We start from the raw sequence: 17,017 nt of genomic DNA on the forward strand, positions 1-17,017 counted from the left end.
CAGGACTGTTAATTTTTTTTGCTAGTTGTTTATTGCTGGCTTGTTTTTTTTAGTATTAATTGTTAATTTTTTATTAATAATTGTTTATTATTTTGTTTGTTTTTGTGAATTTTAATTTAATTGTTACATATGCTTCATAGTGTAATAACATTTGTGTAATAGCAATTCATTGTGTAATAACAATTGTGATCGGTGGCGTGCCCAAAATATTGTGCCTCGTGCCATATATGACACGCGTGCCATTGGTTCGCCATCCCTGGTGTAGGGTATAACGAACAGTGGCACTGAACCTTAAAAAAACATTGATGTAGGGCATACCAGGCGAATATATACCGGGCAGTGGCACTTAATTAGACCTAGTATATATTTCGGACAATTACCAAAGCTGCTATGTGATTGTCAACATTCACCGGAGGAGGACCACAACCACCAATTTCGGTCATTCACTGTAACATATATTAGGGGACTGGAAAATAATGTCATTTTGGTGAATTTGATATTTGTTATGAAGATTTTAATTAGTAATGTTTTCTCACTCGTTAGCAACAACCTTTCAATGCCGGATTGAAGATGAAATGGATGCAAAAAAAATGAATTGGTTTTTAATTGGTTTTAACTGGTTTTTAATGAATTGGTTCTTTAAATGAATTGGTTTTAACGAATATTTAATGCGCCGAAACAACATTACTTTCTGGGCCCCCTAATAAATTAAATGTTTTTTTCCTTATATAAAATATTTTAAAATATATATAAAAATAATTTTAAAAACGTTCTTTAGAGTCAGTATGCTTAACTAAATTTTATCACATATTTATATAATTTTCATTTTAAAATTAAATTTTTATACTTATAATTTTCTTGAAAAATATAATTTAATCTAAGAAAAAATAAGTTCGCAAAAAGTGGCTATTAAATGAAAAGATCCTACCGATATCGGTCTTTGACTCATCAGGTTTAAGGGAAAAAGTAGTTACTAAGTTATTCAAGTCTACAAGCCACTGCCTACAAGCAGAAAATTTAAATTTTCAGGTCTATTTAGGCCTATAATTGTAATTGAATGTTCCCCGTACTACAACTGAGGAAAGTAATCCTCAAATTAAAAATTGGCAGTTATGCGAATCTCCTGCCATGTGCATACCTGTGGACTTGTACGATCTTCAAAAAAGATTTTTTTCCAATGGTGGTGAAATAACTATGCAAGTGATATTATAGGTGAATAATTAATTCAGGGATACCACAGGTGACTATAAATGTAAAAAGTGGTAGAAACTTAATTCCTTTTTGTTAATTTATTATCTTCTTGTTATCAATAAATAAATATTGTAATTATGCTAGGTGGGAGATAAACTTGAGATTTCTCAGGACCACTAAGGGTTAAACATTCATGGGAAAGAGTGTTCATTACTATATCAATTCATAATGTAGTTATGTGATATACTGTTTCGTTTCATGACTATATAATTGGTGTTGAAATGCCTTAATTAACACTAAAAGTAGACATTTTCATCATGTTTTGCTCTTTTTCATTTAATTTTTGAAGATAAACATGTGATTCGAAGGTCATATTTTTTACTTTTTCTAAATTGTTTCTAAGTATACTAAATCAAAATTTTAAACGCTTATGTTGAGTATTAAAATAAATAATCACAGAAATACCTAAAACAGCCAAAAGGGCCCTTTTTACCTCCGTGAGAAAACCTTATATTTTGAAGTTTCATGTCTGTTTTTGATTTTGCATGACTGAAAACCTTGTAAAGATGATTTGTAGAACAGAAATTGAGGTAAACTGTGTTAAAAAAAATGCTAAAATTGGTTTCCGTTAAATTACATGGAATCTTAGATTCGAAGTTCGAAGTAGCTTAGAAGAGCTCATATTGAATTAACATAGGGCCTACATTCGAATAGGATAGGCAGTTCAACTCCTTTAATAAATTGAGATAAAACTTAATCATTAAATGATGTCAGGACTTAATTTTAGAATTAATGAGCAAAATAATAATAATTTCAACCTAATGCATATCATTTGAGCTACATTAAAAGCAATAAATGCTCACCTTCTCAAATAATGTGTCACTTAAAAAGAACAATTTGAAAATAATTTTGCTTTTACTAGCAAATAACTGGTTTTAAAATTAACGCTGAACTAATATTGCAATAAGCTCTAGCTTTATAAAATTACGAAATTGCGCTTTAAAGAAAGGGATATATCTACTCCATTAAGACTACTTAAAAATGGCGCTTTTAATTATATTCAAATAACGTAGGCAAGTGAATAAACATTTCAAAAGTATAAAATGCACCAAAACTCTGAATTTGCACGCTTTGGGTCTTCTGCCGAATCAGTTACTTTCCGTAAACGAACAAAATGAATTCCGCCATGAAAATCTTCATGATGATCTTCGTCGTGGCTGTTATCAGCTTGACTTGCGAAGGTAGTTTTTTTTTGCTTCACTTTACTGTATCAACCATTGTTCAAGCCGGGGTACCAACTGCTTAGCTTTCTGTTGAAAGGGCCCCGCACAAAACATGTGGAAATTAATTCTCCGTCATATTGGTTAAAAATTTAACATGTTGGTGTTTAAAACATTCTGAGAAAATGTTCCCATTACGTAAAATCCAAAAATGGATAGTTTCTTAGATACAGCGACTTAAACTTAAGAGGTAAAGGCAATTAACACTGTGGTGAAAGGTACTTGAAGTGCGCAGCACTGGCTAAGACGAATGCAAACAAGTAATGCTAGCTGAGCCGTAATGGCTCAGGGGATAGAGCGTTTGCCTTCCAATGAGGTGAACCGGGTTCGAATTCCAGCGATGGCTAGTCGATACGAATTCCGCATCCGGCTTGCACAGACCAAAGTGCCGAAGTGAAATATCCTCAGTGGTAGACGGATCACGGGTTTGAGTCCCCTTGAAGTCAGGCTAACTGTGGGAGGTTCTCGTGGTTTTCCCCTCCATGTTACGCAAATGAGGGTTAGTTCCAACAAAAAATTCTCCACTGAAACAGATTTCTCCCAATACTTGGCCCACTCTTGTCTTCTGAATTGTGTTCAAGATTACAAGGTTACGGAGTTGAACATTAGTAGTCGTAAACTCAAAATTTTGGTCGGCTGTTCAACGACGGTTATGAAATGAAACAAAAAAGTAATGCTAGCTACTCATTTAGCGTTGCAAATTCTGGCGTACTACTAGCTTTTTAATTACTTAATCTAACTTTCCGTACTTATTTAAAAGTTCATTATTAATTATTTTTTCATAATTTATTTGATTAATGCTAATGTTGTGACGAGATAAGGGAATTGTAAATTACTATTTTTGGTTTGAAGTTTCGTAACTCGGAAACTGTTAATTTTTGGACATTCTGTCTATCTCTAACAACTTTCGATCAGAATGTTTTGAGCTACAACATAATAAATTTTCAGCCAATTTGACAGATAATTAATTTCCATATAAGATTCGAGTGAGGTCTTTGGCAGACTTATGTGAGTAAAATTAAATAGTGATGTATAATTCATAATCAAAATAGTAAAAGATTTCACTTTACTTTAACAATTCTAGATATGAAATATTCTTACTAACAATATTTTATTTATTCCTGGAATAATCAGCTCTGGCAGATGTTTGATTAATTTTATATATTAAGACTTGTTTGATTAGTTTTATATATTAAGTCTCCTTTATATATTAAGGTTTGTTTATTTATTTATTGTTACGCATGCATATACAGGCTTAAAAGCCCTTGACAAATCAAAGAAAAAATATAGTGAGTTAGAGAATGATATCACGAGGAAACATCCTCGATCACAGCTGGATACCAACCCGCTACCTCCATGCTGCAGCCACAGATCATTATCGTTAATTATAACTTGTGTTTGTATGTATGATTCATTTGTTTATGTGTTTTGGTGGTCAGAATAATTTTAAATTCAAAAATCAGAAAATTAATATTAATTTCATTACCTATTTAAATATATAAGAATGAAATACTGCGTATAGTAAGTAAATGGGTATCACATACCTGCCAACTCTTCCGGATTTTCCCGAAGATTTTATTTTCATATTTAAAGTGGTAGCAATACTCAGGTTATTCCAATTAACTTTTAGAATTATAATGATAATTATAAATGAGTTTGATCACCACTACATATAAATAATTACAATAAATATATCAAAGCATAATAATCCTTGCGCTACCGAATTTCAACGGGATCAAAATATAACTATATTTTTGAGTCAGATTGTTTTTCGTTTATTGTTTTACAACCACTCTGAAAATCCATTCTCGGAAAGAGTGAAAGTTGGCAGGTATGGTATCAGCTATGTCGTAGCATAATAAATTATTTTTAATTTATTTTATTACTACCACTATTGGAGGTTTGATGAACTTCAATAAATAATGAGATAAGGTTGGTTTTATTGTCAAATTTACATGTGAGTAGTGCAAAGCAAGTATTTTTAATTAATTTTGTTAGTACCACTATTTGATCTTTGATGAACTTCAATAAATAATGAGATTAGGTTGGCTTCACTGTAGATATTTAATTCGTGAGTAGCGTAAATCGTAGATAGCGTAATCGCTGAAATTACGCTGACTGTTCAACAAAGTAAGTACACCACTGCTGATTATTTCGAATCCCCAGTGAATGCAAAATTTAAGGGGATAGAGGAGCTTGTGCTGATATTCTCTCTGATCTGGCTAAAAACCTAATTAATCATTATTTTAAATACGTCTAGTATTGTTTAACACGTTCACGCTGGGTGTTGCGCCTTAAAGCGGGACGGAAAAGAGAAAATACTGGTAGAAGAACTATTTCAATATTAGATAATATTCGGGAGGAGTTAATCTATTCTCAACAATAACAATTCACTATAAGGAAATTTATCATCATCATCATCAATATTTATCTGGGCGCCTGGGGCCGTTAGCGGCCTTTTTCCCATTCGTCTTGAATTGTGATCTTTAGAGTGATTCTTTCTGGTAATTGGAATGCAATTGAAGTAAAAGGAATTTAAATATTTTGAATTTTAGATAAAATTACGTCACTGCAAAAGTAAGCTGCCATCGGCCTGAGGTTTACGTCTTCTCTTAAGTTTTCGAAAGTAAAAATTTCGTTGAATCCTGCGGTGTCACAATGTATGGTTTTTTCAAAAAATCTGAAATTTAGCTTTGCAATATGATGATCTAAAGAATCTATGTTGAGGTCGCGATGTATGTTTTTATTTCTGATAAACCATCTTGCTTTTGTTATTTTCCTGAGGATTTTGTTCTGGCATGTTTTTAGTTTTTTAAGGAGTGATGTGGAGATGTTGCACCAAGCTGGAGATGCATAAGTCAGGATGGGACGGATCATTGAGATGTAGAGTAAGCGTCTAAGTTCCATTTTGGGGTTCTGAAGAATAAATTTATCACGGTGAAGAAGCAATTCGATATGAAAATTGCATCCATTAAAAACAATTGGTAGTTATGGATTTTTATTATTCCCGGAAAGAAACTAAAAAATGAAATTTATTTGTTACCAGTTTTTACTCCGGTGCGCCGCCCGATGAGACAATATAGCGTGACCCACTGGTGGGTCACCCCGGAAAGAACGCGTTAAATAAAAATATGATCGGTTACCTTCAGTTTGAAAGAAGCATAAGCTAATTTGGAAGTGTACTTTTGTAGTAGTTCTTCTTAAGATAATATATTTTTGTCCGCATTAGACAGCGTCTAGTGTAGACGAGTTGGAAAATTAATAATTTACAACTACTGATGAAAAAAAGATACAAGTACAATAAAAATATAACCAATTTTAGTCTGAAAGGATCTGATAATTTAATTTTCAATTGAAATTAATTATAAATCTTCGCAAATCCCTATGCAGCAAGTTTTCTATTTTTCTGGATTATTTCTCTTAAATATTTACAGTGGTAAAACTGACATTTGATTTTTGATTTAGTAAACTTGTTTTGCAACAATTTTAGCCACCACTACATATAAACATATTAAATTAATATACAAGACCTAAGAAACGTAGCTTAATAAGTTTTTAACTTCTGTAGTTATATTTTTCACTAAAAGATTCTTTTAGTGGTAAAAAAGAATTAGAAGTTTGTGTTGAAGTTGGTAATTCCACAACTATGTGTTCACACTCCGTTAAGTCATTTTTTAATTTAAGCTCGTTATTCGTTAATTAAAGAAAAAACAAATTAAAATTGACTATTAAAGGCATATTCCTTCATAACATAATACTATCTATTTTGAAAAACGATTAAAAGAATAGTTTAAGTTAAGGAAGAAACTGAAAAATTACATTTCCACTATTAACCGGTTAACACCCAGATTGGTAGAATGGTAGAAATCACATAAATCTTTATCCAAATTTGCGCATTTGCAATATATTTAAAATAAAAAATTGGTAATAATTTTTAAAAATAATTTAGCTCTGAATAAATTCGTGCAACTTTTTTCAAAAAGGTACTTTTACCTAACTAAAAAGTGTTACAATCTTTTGTAAGTTAATAAATGCCGCAGTGATTTATTAATCTATTAATTATGATCGTTAATCTATTTATGTAGTTTCCTCCTGTTATGTTAGCCCCTTATATCTTTGCATATTTATTTAAATGCGAATTAGGTTCAGAAACTAGCCATGTTTAAAAAAACTCTCCTGTACTATCAAGTTTAATATCTTTTATTATAATTTTTTATTAATTTGACAAAGTAGATGCCAATATTAAAGTAACTTTTTTCTTTTTAGCCCAGCGTCCCAAAAGTAACAACATAGGTAAGTCTGCTAATATTGTTTTAACACTTTAGTGCAATTTATAGAGTGTATTTAATTTTCTCAAATACAAGAGATTTTACAAAAATTAGATATTTTTACATAAAACTGGAGAAAATATAACTGGAATATCTATCATTAAATGAAAATTCAAAATTACACAAGTAAACTAATGAGCTATACCAAAATATAACGCTCTTCATAGTGTTAATTAAAGTCAAACTTTTTTAACTCTACGACGACATTGGGTAAAATTACATTTTTAAAAAAAATTAAAGTTGCAGTGTATTTTAAAATCCGTATCATTAGATATTTTCCTTAGTTTTTTACTATTAATCTTCATTAATAAAATCTGTTATAAAATTGTAAGTTTAACGATAGAGAGGTATTTCTTATAGTTTGTATTTAATCGAATGCTATTTAATATTAAATGTAAGAAAATATGCTCCTCTGAATAAATACTGTTTTTAATTATACATATAAAGATAAAATGTCTTAATATATGAATATATATGAAAATGTAAATCACAAAAAAAAATTTTTTTTTTTTAAGGAAACTCACAAGGTAGAGGTAAGTAAGCTTTAAATCAAGCATAGTTTACAATCTATGATTTTCTTAAACGCAAGTAGAAACGGAAATTTTAGATCATGCTAATATACGAGGGAAAATATAGTAAAGTTGCTTATTTTTAGAAACAAAAAAATCAATTATTTTTTATGATATTTAAATAACTAAAAAAAAATTTCTGCATAATTTTCAATTTATTAAACTCCTTTTTCAAGTTTTTATGCCCAAATCTCAAAGAAAAAAAATCTATACTAATTTCCATTTTAGTTTAAAGCTGTAGCTTTTATTTCGATGTATAATCACTTTACTATACCTAGACACCTAACATTTTCAGGTTATGGAGGATCTAGAGGTAATTATATATTTTTTTTGTTATTACCTTTAACAGTATTATTACAAGGACACAATATTTTTAACAATACATAATATGCACTGAAGTATTAAAGAAATACAAATAAATACTTTTGCAGGTTCAGGAGGATATAGAGGTAAGATCATTACTTGTTATAGTATGAAATAAAAAGATTAAAAGCATTATAATATCATAGAATTACTATGTATAATAAATTAATGATAGTATGTAAATGAATTAACTTATAGGTTCAGGAGGTTATAGAGGTAAAAGCATTTTATTGACTAACTTATTTTTTATTAAATTAAATAAAAATATTACTAGGTTTCAGTAACGCATTATACTAGACAAAATTTACTTTCTATTTTCACATATATATTTAGAACTAAATAATCGTACTATAATTCCGTACCTGTTATACTAGTAATCATATAGAGCAAGTCGTACAAATCAAAGCGTTCATATTTAGTGAAAGACGAATTGATTTTCTATTTCGTTCCGGTACATGCCAATACAGACTCAGACTGTTTTGAATGTATTGTAATCGAAATCCGTGATCGAGCAATTTGTGTTGTTTATCTTACATTATATTGCGAAATGTTTATGTTAGATGATCAAGGAAGCATGTTGTTTTACCTGGGACATCAAGTTACAATGTTATTTTTGCTTGAAAATCATATGACGTTTCACAGGAAATAACAGGAAAGACTAGAGTCTTCGGGTAGATAGGAGACTGGGCGAAATTTATTTTCTATAGAACTCTTCACTTCACCTTTCCAATTATTTTTAAAAAAAATACATAGATAACTGTAAAACAATCTCTGCCAGACATTTTCGAATTAATAATATTAAACGGATGGAGTAAAATTTTATTTTATTTAATAACCATTGTTGAACAACCGACCCAATTCTAAATTTAATACTACCAATGTTCATCTCTAGCTCTGTGATTTTGAATCCAATCCAGAAGAAAAGGAAACTCCGGGATCAAGCATTGGGACAAACTTGCCTTCGTGGAGGAGTTTCTGATGAAACTAACCATCATTTGCGTTACATGGAGTGGAAAACCACGAATCCCTGATCTGTCTACCACTGAAAACATTTTACGTCAGTACTGTGGCTGGTGTGAGCCAGGAGCAGAAATTTTACCAACCAGCCACCTCTGGGATTCGAACCTGGCTCACTTTATTGGGAGGCGAACGCTCTATCCTCTAAATCACTGCGATAATTGGATCAATAGCTGACCAAAAAAGATCCAGTTATCCTGTCCTGTGTAAACTAAGTTATGCGTTCAGCGTGATAACAAGAAGTTTAAGAAAAACTGCAATGGGGTGCGGAAAAAGTAGTATTTTCAATTTGAATGCAAAATATTGCATTGTGAATATTTATTGTAACACCATAAGTTTGTCTTTCAAAATCTGGTAAAATGAACACGTTCAGGTCTTCATAATTAATTTTAATTCGGTGTTTATTTTTTTAAATTTTTCACATTAACTTAAATTTTATCTGATAAACGTGTTATTTTATTTTCATTGACTACTATTTGATATGCACTCCTGACAATAACTTGCTTTTTTTAAAGGAGGATATGGTTCTCGCAGTAAGTATGCCTATGTTGAATTTACTTCGAATCAGTATAAATTAAAACCAAGCTTTGCAATGTATAGTTATAAACTAAAAATTCAATAAAGTTTTGAATAGAATCTTAAAAATCAAAACTTTTGATGGAAGTTAAAAGTAATTTAAAAAAATCAAGATTGTATTTTTTTACATTCAATTATTTTCTGGCTCATGTATGAAAAAATTATTCTCTATGAAACATTGGTATACAAACTTAAAAGTGTTTTGAAAAGGTTTTTAAACCGAATAGCTAATTGCATAAATAAGATGAAAAAATAGTTTATTTATATAAAAAAAATATCATATATATTTCCATTTCGAATAACTTCCCTGGTTTAACTTTCCATCTCATAACTTCTATCTAATATATTTATAACTTCATAAGCAATCAATGTTTCTTCAAATCTAACATTTCTTTATTCGAAAATATAAATAAAAGAGCTAATTCACTTCCAAGAGAACAACCTTTATAAAATAGTAAAAGTTTTATAAATAATAGATGAAAATCTTTTTCAAAATGTTAAAAGGTTGTGGAGATATTCATTTACTGTGACTGTTGAAGATTTTGAAGGTTTTATTTTTACTGGTCAGTTAAGTGATACAGTGTTAACATCTTAATATGTGTCCTTCAAATCACAAATTTAATTTTGTAGACAATAACTATTAAAAACAATTTATTCCTTCAATTTTCTTCAACCACTTTAATTTTTCCCGGTTGTTGCCAAGCTGATTAATAACTTAATATTTACAACTTACTAACTTCTTTCAGATCAAAATTCATACCCAGGACGTGGCACTAGAAACCAAGGTAATCAGACTTTCGAACGATATTTTTAGTTTTATACTTTTTTTCCTTGAATATGATTATTTCACAAAGCAACAACTACATATTACCAGCCGAAATTACATTTTCTAAGTAATGGTAAGAAAATTATTTTCTTTCTTTAATGTCATGAAAATTTTCTCTTTTTTATTTTTTTATCGATATACACAAACAGTTTTAGATTAATTCCAAGTAACATTTGTTTGAAACCTTATTTGTGCCCAATTTTTATATATTTTATTTGGCGGCATAAGGTATTTTTTTATACAGGCATAATTAAAAATGTTATTTTTTTATACATCTTCTACATTTTTTAATATATATTTTTTAAAAAAAATTGATATACATGGTATCTTGATTTGGCACAGCTGACACATAAAATATTTGAGATGTACCTGGTCCTTTTTCCGGGTCTAGGTACCCAGTTTAAAATTGAATCTTTTTCTGTCAATTTTAAAAATAACATGAAGGTCGTATAATTTTCTTTCGAACAAGTAATTTACCAGATATGCTCCCAATGAGCGCTCACATAAAAAAGCATGTTTTAATTTTTATAATTCTTCAAACTAATTTAAAAAAAAATCTAAAAGAAATTCCAGATGACTATCTATGACCAAAAATACTTAATCCACACACCTCATATATAGGTTGAACCCATTCATATACGGTATTTCATTATTTACTGAATGAATGCTTAATAGACCGTATTTTTGTCCCTTTTTAGGAAATCAAGGCGGAGATACCTCTCAAAGAAGTGGACAAGATGCATTTAATGTCAATTTTGGATCGGGTGGACTTAATAATGGACAAACCAACCAAGGATCTCAATCTGGCAGACAGCGTAATCTCAATGGTGCTAACTAGAAATGCTTGCCTGGAATTATTGAATATTAAAACTGGATTTAATCGTATTTTTTAAAAATAAAATAAGATTAATAAAGTTTTAAAATTATGCTTTTGCTATAACTTGATTCATCACAGTACAGCATACCAAATGCATGATGCATACCAAATGCAGGACCAAATGCATGATTTATTTGCAGTAGTTTAGATCTAAGAGAAGCAGTTATTCAACAATGAAATTTCTTTAATTTACAATATCAATTATTATTAAATGAAAAAAAACTACTTATACTTAGTTTTTATATTTTGGTAAAATTATAATTCCGACAATCTAACAGATTTTTGTTAGTAGCTATTATACTGTTTTTTTATTATTATTAAACAATACCAAAATATATTTTTGCTTGTCAGAAAAAAAAAGTATCACTCGTATCCCATCTGCGTCAAAGGGTTAATTTCACTCAAACTTATTAAATAAATATGTTGGGCCAGTTATAATAGTTTATTGGTCAGTTATATAAGTTATAATAGTTAGGCAGTAGGGTAACTCCATGATGTCGGACTCGAAAAATGAACACAAATTTCTTAAAAAAGCTCTGTTTTAAAATCTCTGTTCTTATAAAAGCTCTGTTTTAAATTAAATTTAAAATCCTCTAATTTTTACATCAGATATTTAGTACATCATAACCTGTTGGTGTTCGTCGCAAATCACACGATAGCAAAAAATGAGTAATAATTTGCAAATTGTCTAAACTCTTTTAATTTAATTGTAATCTGAATTTAATCATCACTGAATTTTGAAGTTGACATTTGAATAAAGAATTCTAGGCAGTTCTGAACTTGTAAAATATGCCATTTCCTTTATTAATATATATATTTCCTTTTCGACAACATTTTAAAAACCTCTGCACGGGAGAGTTAGAGAAAAGTGGTGTTATTAAATCAAAAATCACAATTGATAAACTAGCACTTTCAAATCTATATTTGCTGTCTGGAGCAAGTTGGCATCTCTGGGAGTCATATGCAGATCTGTAATAATGATTCCTGTTTACTTTACTTTACTTACAAAACTTGAGCACCTGGGCCACGTAGCGGCCCCTATTCCATACATCTAGAAATTTGCAAAGAATTTGAAGTAATAACATTTTGAATTTAGCAGTCGATGTGGTAGCTAATACAAAAATAGAAGCGCTTTGCTTGAGTAAATATAACATTTGAATATCTGATTCATCGAATCTAAATTGACGCATATTGAGACCCATACCTGCCAACTTTTAATCCCTTCCATTATGATTTTTCCCAGTGGTAGTAACACGGAATTAAAATTTCGATTGTAAGCAGAAAAATACGTTGTATTTGAAGAAACATGAGGTGACAACGCATATTAATATATATGCTTAATTTTTTTAAGAATAGTGGTGATCAAAATCATTTAAAAATAAAGTTCATAAATGAAAATATAGTATATATTTACTACCACTTTAAATATAAAAATAAAATTTTACGCCAAATGCGTAAAAGTTGGCAGGTATGGAAACCTACCTAAGCATACCTACCAACTTTTAATCCTTTTGAGGGTGTTTTTCCCCAGTGGTAGTAAAATGGAATCTAAATTACAACTTTAGGGAGAAACATATGTTGTCTTTTTCGAAAGCTTCAGTGGATTACTACAACTTGATGCTTGATATTGGTGTGAGCCAACGCCTCCTATAACTGAAAGCCTCCACACGGTTTTTTACAGGTAGTCCGATCAGACCACTGTAAAGGATATCCACTTTCAGAAAGAGTCACTTAATACAAAATCTAGTTCAAATAAGAAAGTGGTAGCAAATATATGACTAAAAATTTGTTTTATTTATGAATATTATTGGTTTGCCTTATTCACTTGTCAACCACTGCAGATTCAATTCTCAAATATATATGAGGAATTTCTCTCAATTACTTTTATAAAAGGTTTTGGGTTCATGCGCACAACTGGTTCACTTATAAAAGACCGTGCGAAGGTTTTTGATGTATAGGAGGTGATGTGTGAGCTCGGTATTTCCCCCGAAAGGCCACCAACCGATACGTCATATTCTGGTAGACATGAGCTAAAAAGACATACATAGATAACAAAAAACATATACTAATAGAAATGGGTTAGGAGCAAGCTCCATTTAAAGAATGATGATAATGAGCACATTGAAGTGATACTGCTTCTCATGTAGATAAAAAAGAAAATTGAAGGACTACTAAAACAGTATTCCATATTAATATATATTCTTAATTTTTTTAAAAATAGTGGTTTATCATAAAGATTATTAATTTAGTTTATAAATGCAAGGAATATATAGAAAGCATACATTTTACTACCACTTTAAATACATAAATGAAATTTTACGCAAAATGCGTAAACGTTGGCAGGTATGCATAAGTATGAACACAATGTGAAATATACATACATAAGTTGACATAAATAAATATCAACAAAAATTGATAAATCATTTCCGTTTCTAAAACGTATTCTTTCATATAATATTGATTTATATGCATTTAGTGGTAGTCAAAATCATATTAAATTAATTTAATATGAATTAATTATTACACATAAATTAGATAATTAATAAATTACACAATAATAATAATGCACAATAAATTACTCTATAATAATAAATTACACATAAATTAATTAATTAATGTGTAATTTATAAATTAAAACTAAAAATATATTTATAAGAGTCAGCCTCATTTTAAATTTAAAAATGAAATACTACGAATAAACCATAATTGTTAACAGCCATGTTTATGTTGACCATAGTTCTCTTGGCATTTCTTGACTAAATTTAAAAAAAAAAATCCCCCGCAAGGCCTTAAGCACAAATTCCATTACCCCTTGAACGGTTATGAACGAGTTCAGCTCGCAATCGAATCGTGCTTAATAACGTGCGCAAACGAGTTCCGCTCGGGAGCAAGATTTCGACCGTAATGGTTAGTAACGAGCACTACTCGCGTAGTGAAATTTTTCCCCAATGCGCGCTGACGAGCTGAGCTCGTTCGCCATTATTATTCTGCATTGACTATGTAAAAAACTAAAAGTACGCAAAAACTGTTATTTATGTACTACGAATACTTTAAGAAATTTTTAAAACGCGTGAGGCGAGCTATCGACCGCATCCGGAGATGCCAACTTGCTCCGCTTTGTAAAATAGTATTTCCTAGTGATAGCGAAAGTCAAGTTACTTTCAGTTTAGTATTTTTCCTTTTAAGTAATTTTTTCACCACTAAATATCAAAAACTATAAGTAACATATAAAATGCAACGTTAAAGCAACAGTCTTCTGGTTACTTTATTAAAAAGTAGGCGTAACTGTCCTTCTCCAACGAAATTTATTACATAATTTGCTACCACTTTATAATAACAATTCCAGAAAGCGGAGCAGTCGATATCGCCAGACAAGTGTGAAATAGCTGCCACTTTCGACTACTGTTTGCTCGTAATACTGCGCGAATGAATGAAGCGAAAACTGCTCATTTCCCTGACCGTCAAAGGGTTAAAATCAATTAGCGAAAATAAGGATCATACAACAACACATGAATTTTACTTCCACAAAAAGTTAGCATCCGTACTGTACAGATCTGAAATAAAAATAGTGTTAAATTGGAATTATAATTAAAGAATCTTATATGAAATATTTCCTCACATTTTAAAAGAACTAGTGACATTTTATACTAGCCTCTGCACTTTATTGTACCGTTATTGAAACGCTCTCTCTTTTCTTTTACAATTCTTTTTGTTTTTTGTAATGACAGAAATCAATTCAATACTATAAGAAACAAATACTATAAGAAGTTCGAATAGTATAAGAAAAATATTACAGTTAGTGAAAAATCTTTTAAAATTTTTTTTGTTTAAGGCTGTGAACAATTTTTTATTCTTCATTAAATTTTAAAAAAAGTTTGTCATTTAACACAGTTTTTATTTTTTCAGAATGGTGAAGAGCTTATTTAAATTTAAAATTAAACATACGTTTTTCTAAAAAATTTAACATACTTTGCTTTAAACATTTTAACCCTTTCAGTCCCAAATATTTATTTTTCAATAAAAAAATCTGAAATTTGTAAAACAGACTCATTTTGCATTCAAAAGAACAAAACAAACAGAATTTTTTTTATTTTTAAATTTCTTTAATAAAATTTTAAATGATTCCAAATGGCATCATTGGGAATAAAGTAGTGAAGGACGAAAATCTCTAGAAAAGTTTTTGAATATATATTATGCATTATTTAAAGATTTATAAGTATATAAATGGGGTATTTTTTAATAACTAAATAAATTATAACTATTCTGCAAGAAATATTTGGCACTATTATATTTATTACACATTGAAAAAAATTGAACCAATTTTCATCATTATTGATATGGTTAGATGAGAACCTTATTATTTCTCAGTATTACTTATTTATTTTACATGAAATGTTTTAAAACAGTTCTTAGTATTGTTAAGACAGGTATGCATTGGGGTGCATCCAGAGCCGGATTATACCTTTCGTAGACCCTAGGCATAGCTGTTCTTGGGCCCTCCCCTCCTTCCCCCACTCCTCCCTTTTTTTCAAAATATATGCTAAAATTTTCTTGCATATTCTTTTTTACATTTTTATTAATATGGATTTTAATTTATAAATTTGTTTATCGAACTTTATCTGCAATACCGACATACTGCCGATATTGCAGCTGATATCGATAATACCATTATGATTAGTTCGATCGATAACTATGTAAGCACTTCACGTCAACAATACAACAACAAAACAGCAAAGAAAACAGTGAAATTGATAGTGAGATTAATTACAAGAAATATTTATACTACAAATAGCTTCATAGTTCTTATGATACTACTATGATAACTAAGTGAAGGAAATTAACATTGTCAAAAGTTAATCTTTTGAAATTATTGATAAATAAATTTGCAAGGTAGGTTAAATGTTTACTAATAAAAAAAAATTATTTTTGTCAACAAATTTTTTTCTTCCAAGTTTTTCGTAGGCCCTAGGATTAACTTTAGATTCCATTGATATATCACCTAGAACATTATCACTAGTTTCTTCATCTGAATCCAAGTCTTCTATTTCGATGTCAGACAAGTATTCATAAGCAAATGAACCGCTTTATCAATAGATAAAGCCTCTGCTTTTTGCTTTGGCATCAGGAAAAATAATGACAAAAAGAAATAAGTCTTTTTTATCCCAAAATCTTAGTAAAACTTGAAAAAGTAATAAGAAAGAGTAAAGAAAAACGATATAAATTCAAAATAAACAACGCATTAGAGAATGATATAGAGTTGTACTCAACTCCCACTGATTCCATTTGGAATCATAACTTTTCAATAAATAAAAGCAATAAATTTTCAAAATGAAAATTGTTAAAAATTGTTGAAATACTATTTATGAACATTTAAATAAATAAAGATGAAATATTTAAAAATATTCTTTAATTTAAAATGCCTCAAAAAGATATTTTATTTCAATAACTTTTATGGATTTGAACAAAACTGAAACAAGTAACATTTCAATCACAAACACATGTAGTGCCATCATCTATTGGTGAAAAATAAAAAATATATTTCGTTAGAGGAATGTTTGTAGATTAAAATACCGCCTATTTCAAATCAAATGGAGTTTTAGGTAAGCAGATAAAAAATCTTAAATGTAATGATTCCAATTGGAATCACTGGGACTGAAAGGGTTAAAGTTTTTTTTTGTCATTTCTTTGAAAAGTGCTTACTAATTGACACAATACTTGAAATCCTAATTATCGAAAAATCTATTTAACAATAAATATCTTAAGCTTTATTTTAATTCAAATACCTTTAACAACACTGAGGAACAAGCTTTCTGTTGCATTTATACTAGTACTTGTTTAAAGTACTAATATAAAGTACTAGTATGCGTTAGCGTAATTCGAGTGTAGGGATTTCATATCTAAAATTTGTTTTGTTCGGAAAAGTTACAGAAATTTCTCAAAATGATAATTTTTGGTTTAGTTTGTTTAAGTCAGTTTTTGTTTGTGGCTTT

General features: G+C 29.5%; 1 protein-coding gene across 4 annotated transcripts; it reads left to right on the top strand.

Moving 5' to 3' along the window:
- The first annotated feature begins 2,333 nt into the window (after positions 1-2,333).
- LOC107437162 (uncharacterized) lies at positions 2,334-11,076 on the top strand. 4 transcript variants are annotated; one of them, XM_016049074.4, is made up of 9 exons: positions 2,334-2,432; positions 6,738-6,764; positions 7,315-7,332; positions 7,664-7,681; positions 7,800-7,817; positions 7,930-7,947; positions 9,264-9,281; positions 10,071-10,109; positions 10,849-11,076. In XM_016049074.4, the coding sequence occupies exons 1-9, from the start codon at positions 2,366-2,368 to the stop codon at positions 10,986-10,988; spliced, it is 363 nt and encodes a 120-aa protein (XP_015904560.1). In that variant the 5' UTR covers positions 2,334-2,365; the 3' UTR covers positions 10,989-11,076. The 4 variants fall into 4 exon arrangements, with proteins under 4 accessions (XP_015904560.1, XP_015904568.1, XP_021002324.1 ...); XM_016049082.4 differs by lacking the exon at positions 7,930-7,947; XM_021146665.4 differs by lacking the exon at positions 7,315-7,332.
- The last annotated feature ends 5,941 nt before the right edge of the window (positions 11,077-17,017 follow it).

The sequence above is a fragment of the Parasteatoda tepidariorum genome, chromosome 12 (assembly GCF_982258835.1).
Source record: "Parasteatoda tepidariorum strain Cologne lab strain chromosome 12, Ptep-v5.0, whole genome shotgun sequence".
Taxonomy (NCBI): domain Eukaryota; kingdom Metazoa; phylum Arthropoda; class Arachnida; order Araneae; family Theridiidae; genus Parasteatoda; species Parasteatoda tepidariorum.

Coding starts and splice junctions, on each gene's coding strand:
- LOC107437162 (XM_016049074.4), top strand. CDS start 2,366: ATGAATTCCGCCATGAAAATCTTCATGATGATCTTCGTCGTGGCTGTT. Junction 2,433..6,737: donor TATCAGCTTGACTTGCGAAG/GTAGTTTTTTTT, acceptor TTTTCTTTTTAG/CCCAGCGTCCCAAAAGTAAC. Junction 10,110..10,848: donor ACGTGGCACTAGAAACCAAG/GTAATCAGACTT, acceptor GTCCCTTTTTAG/GAAATCAAGGCGGAGATACC.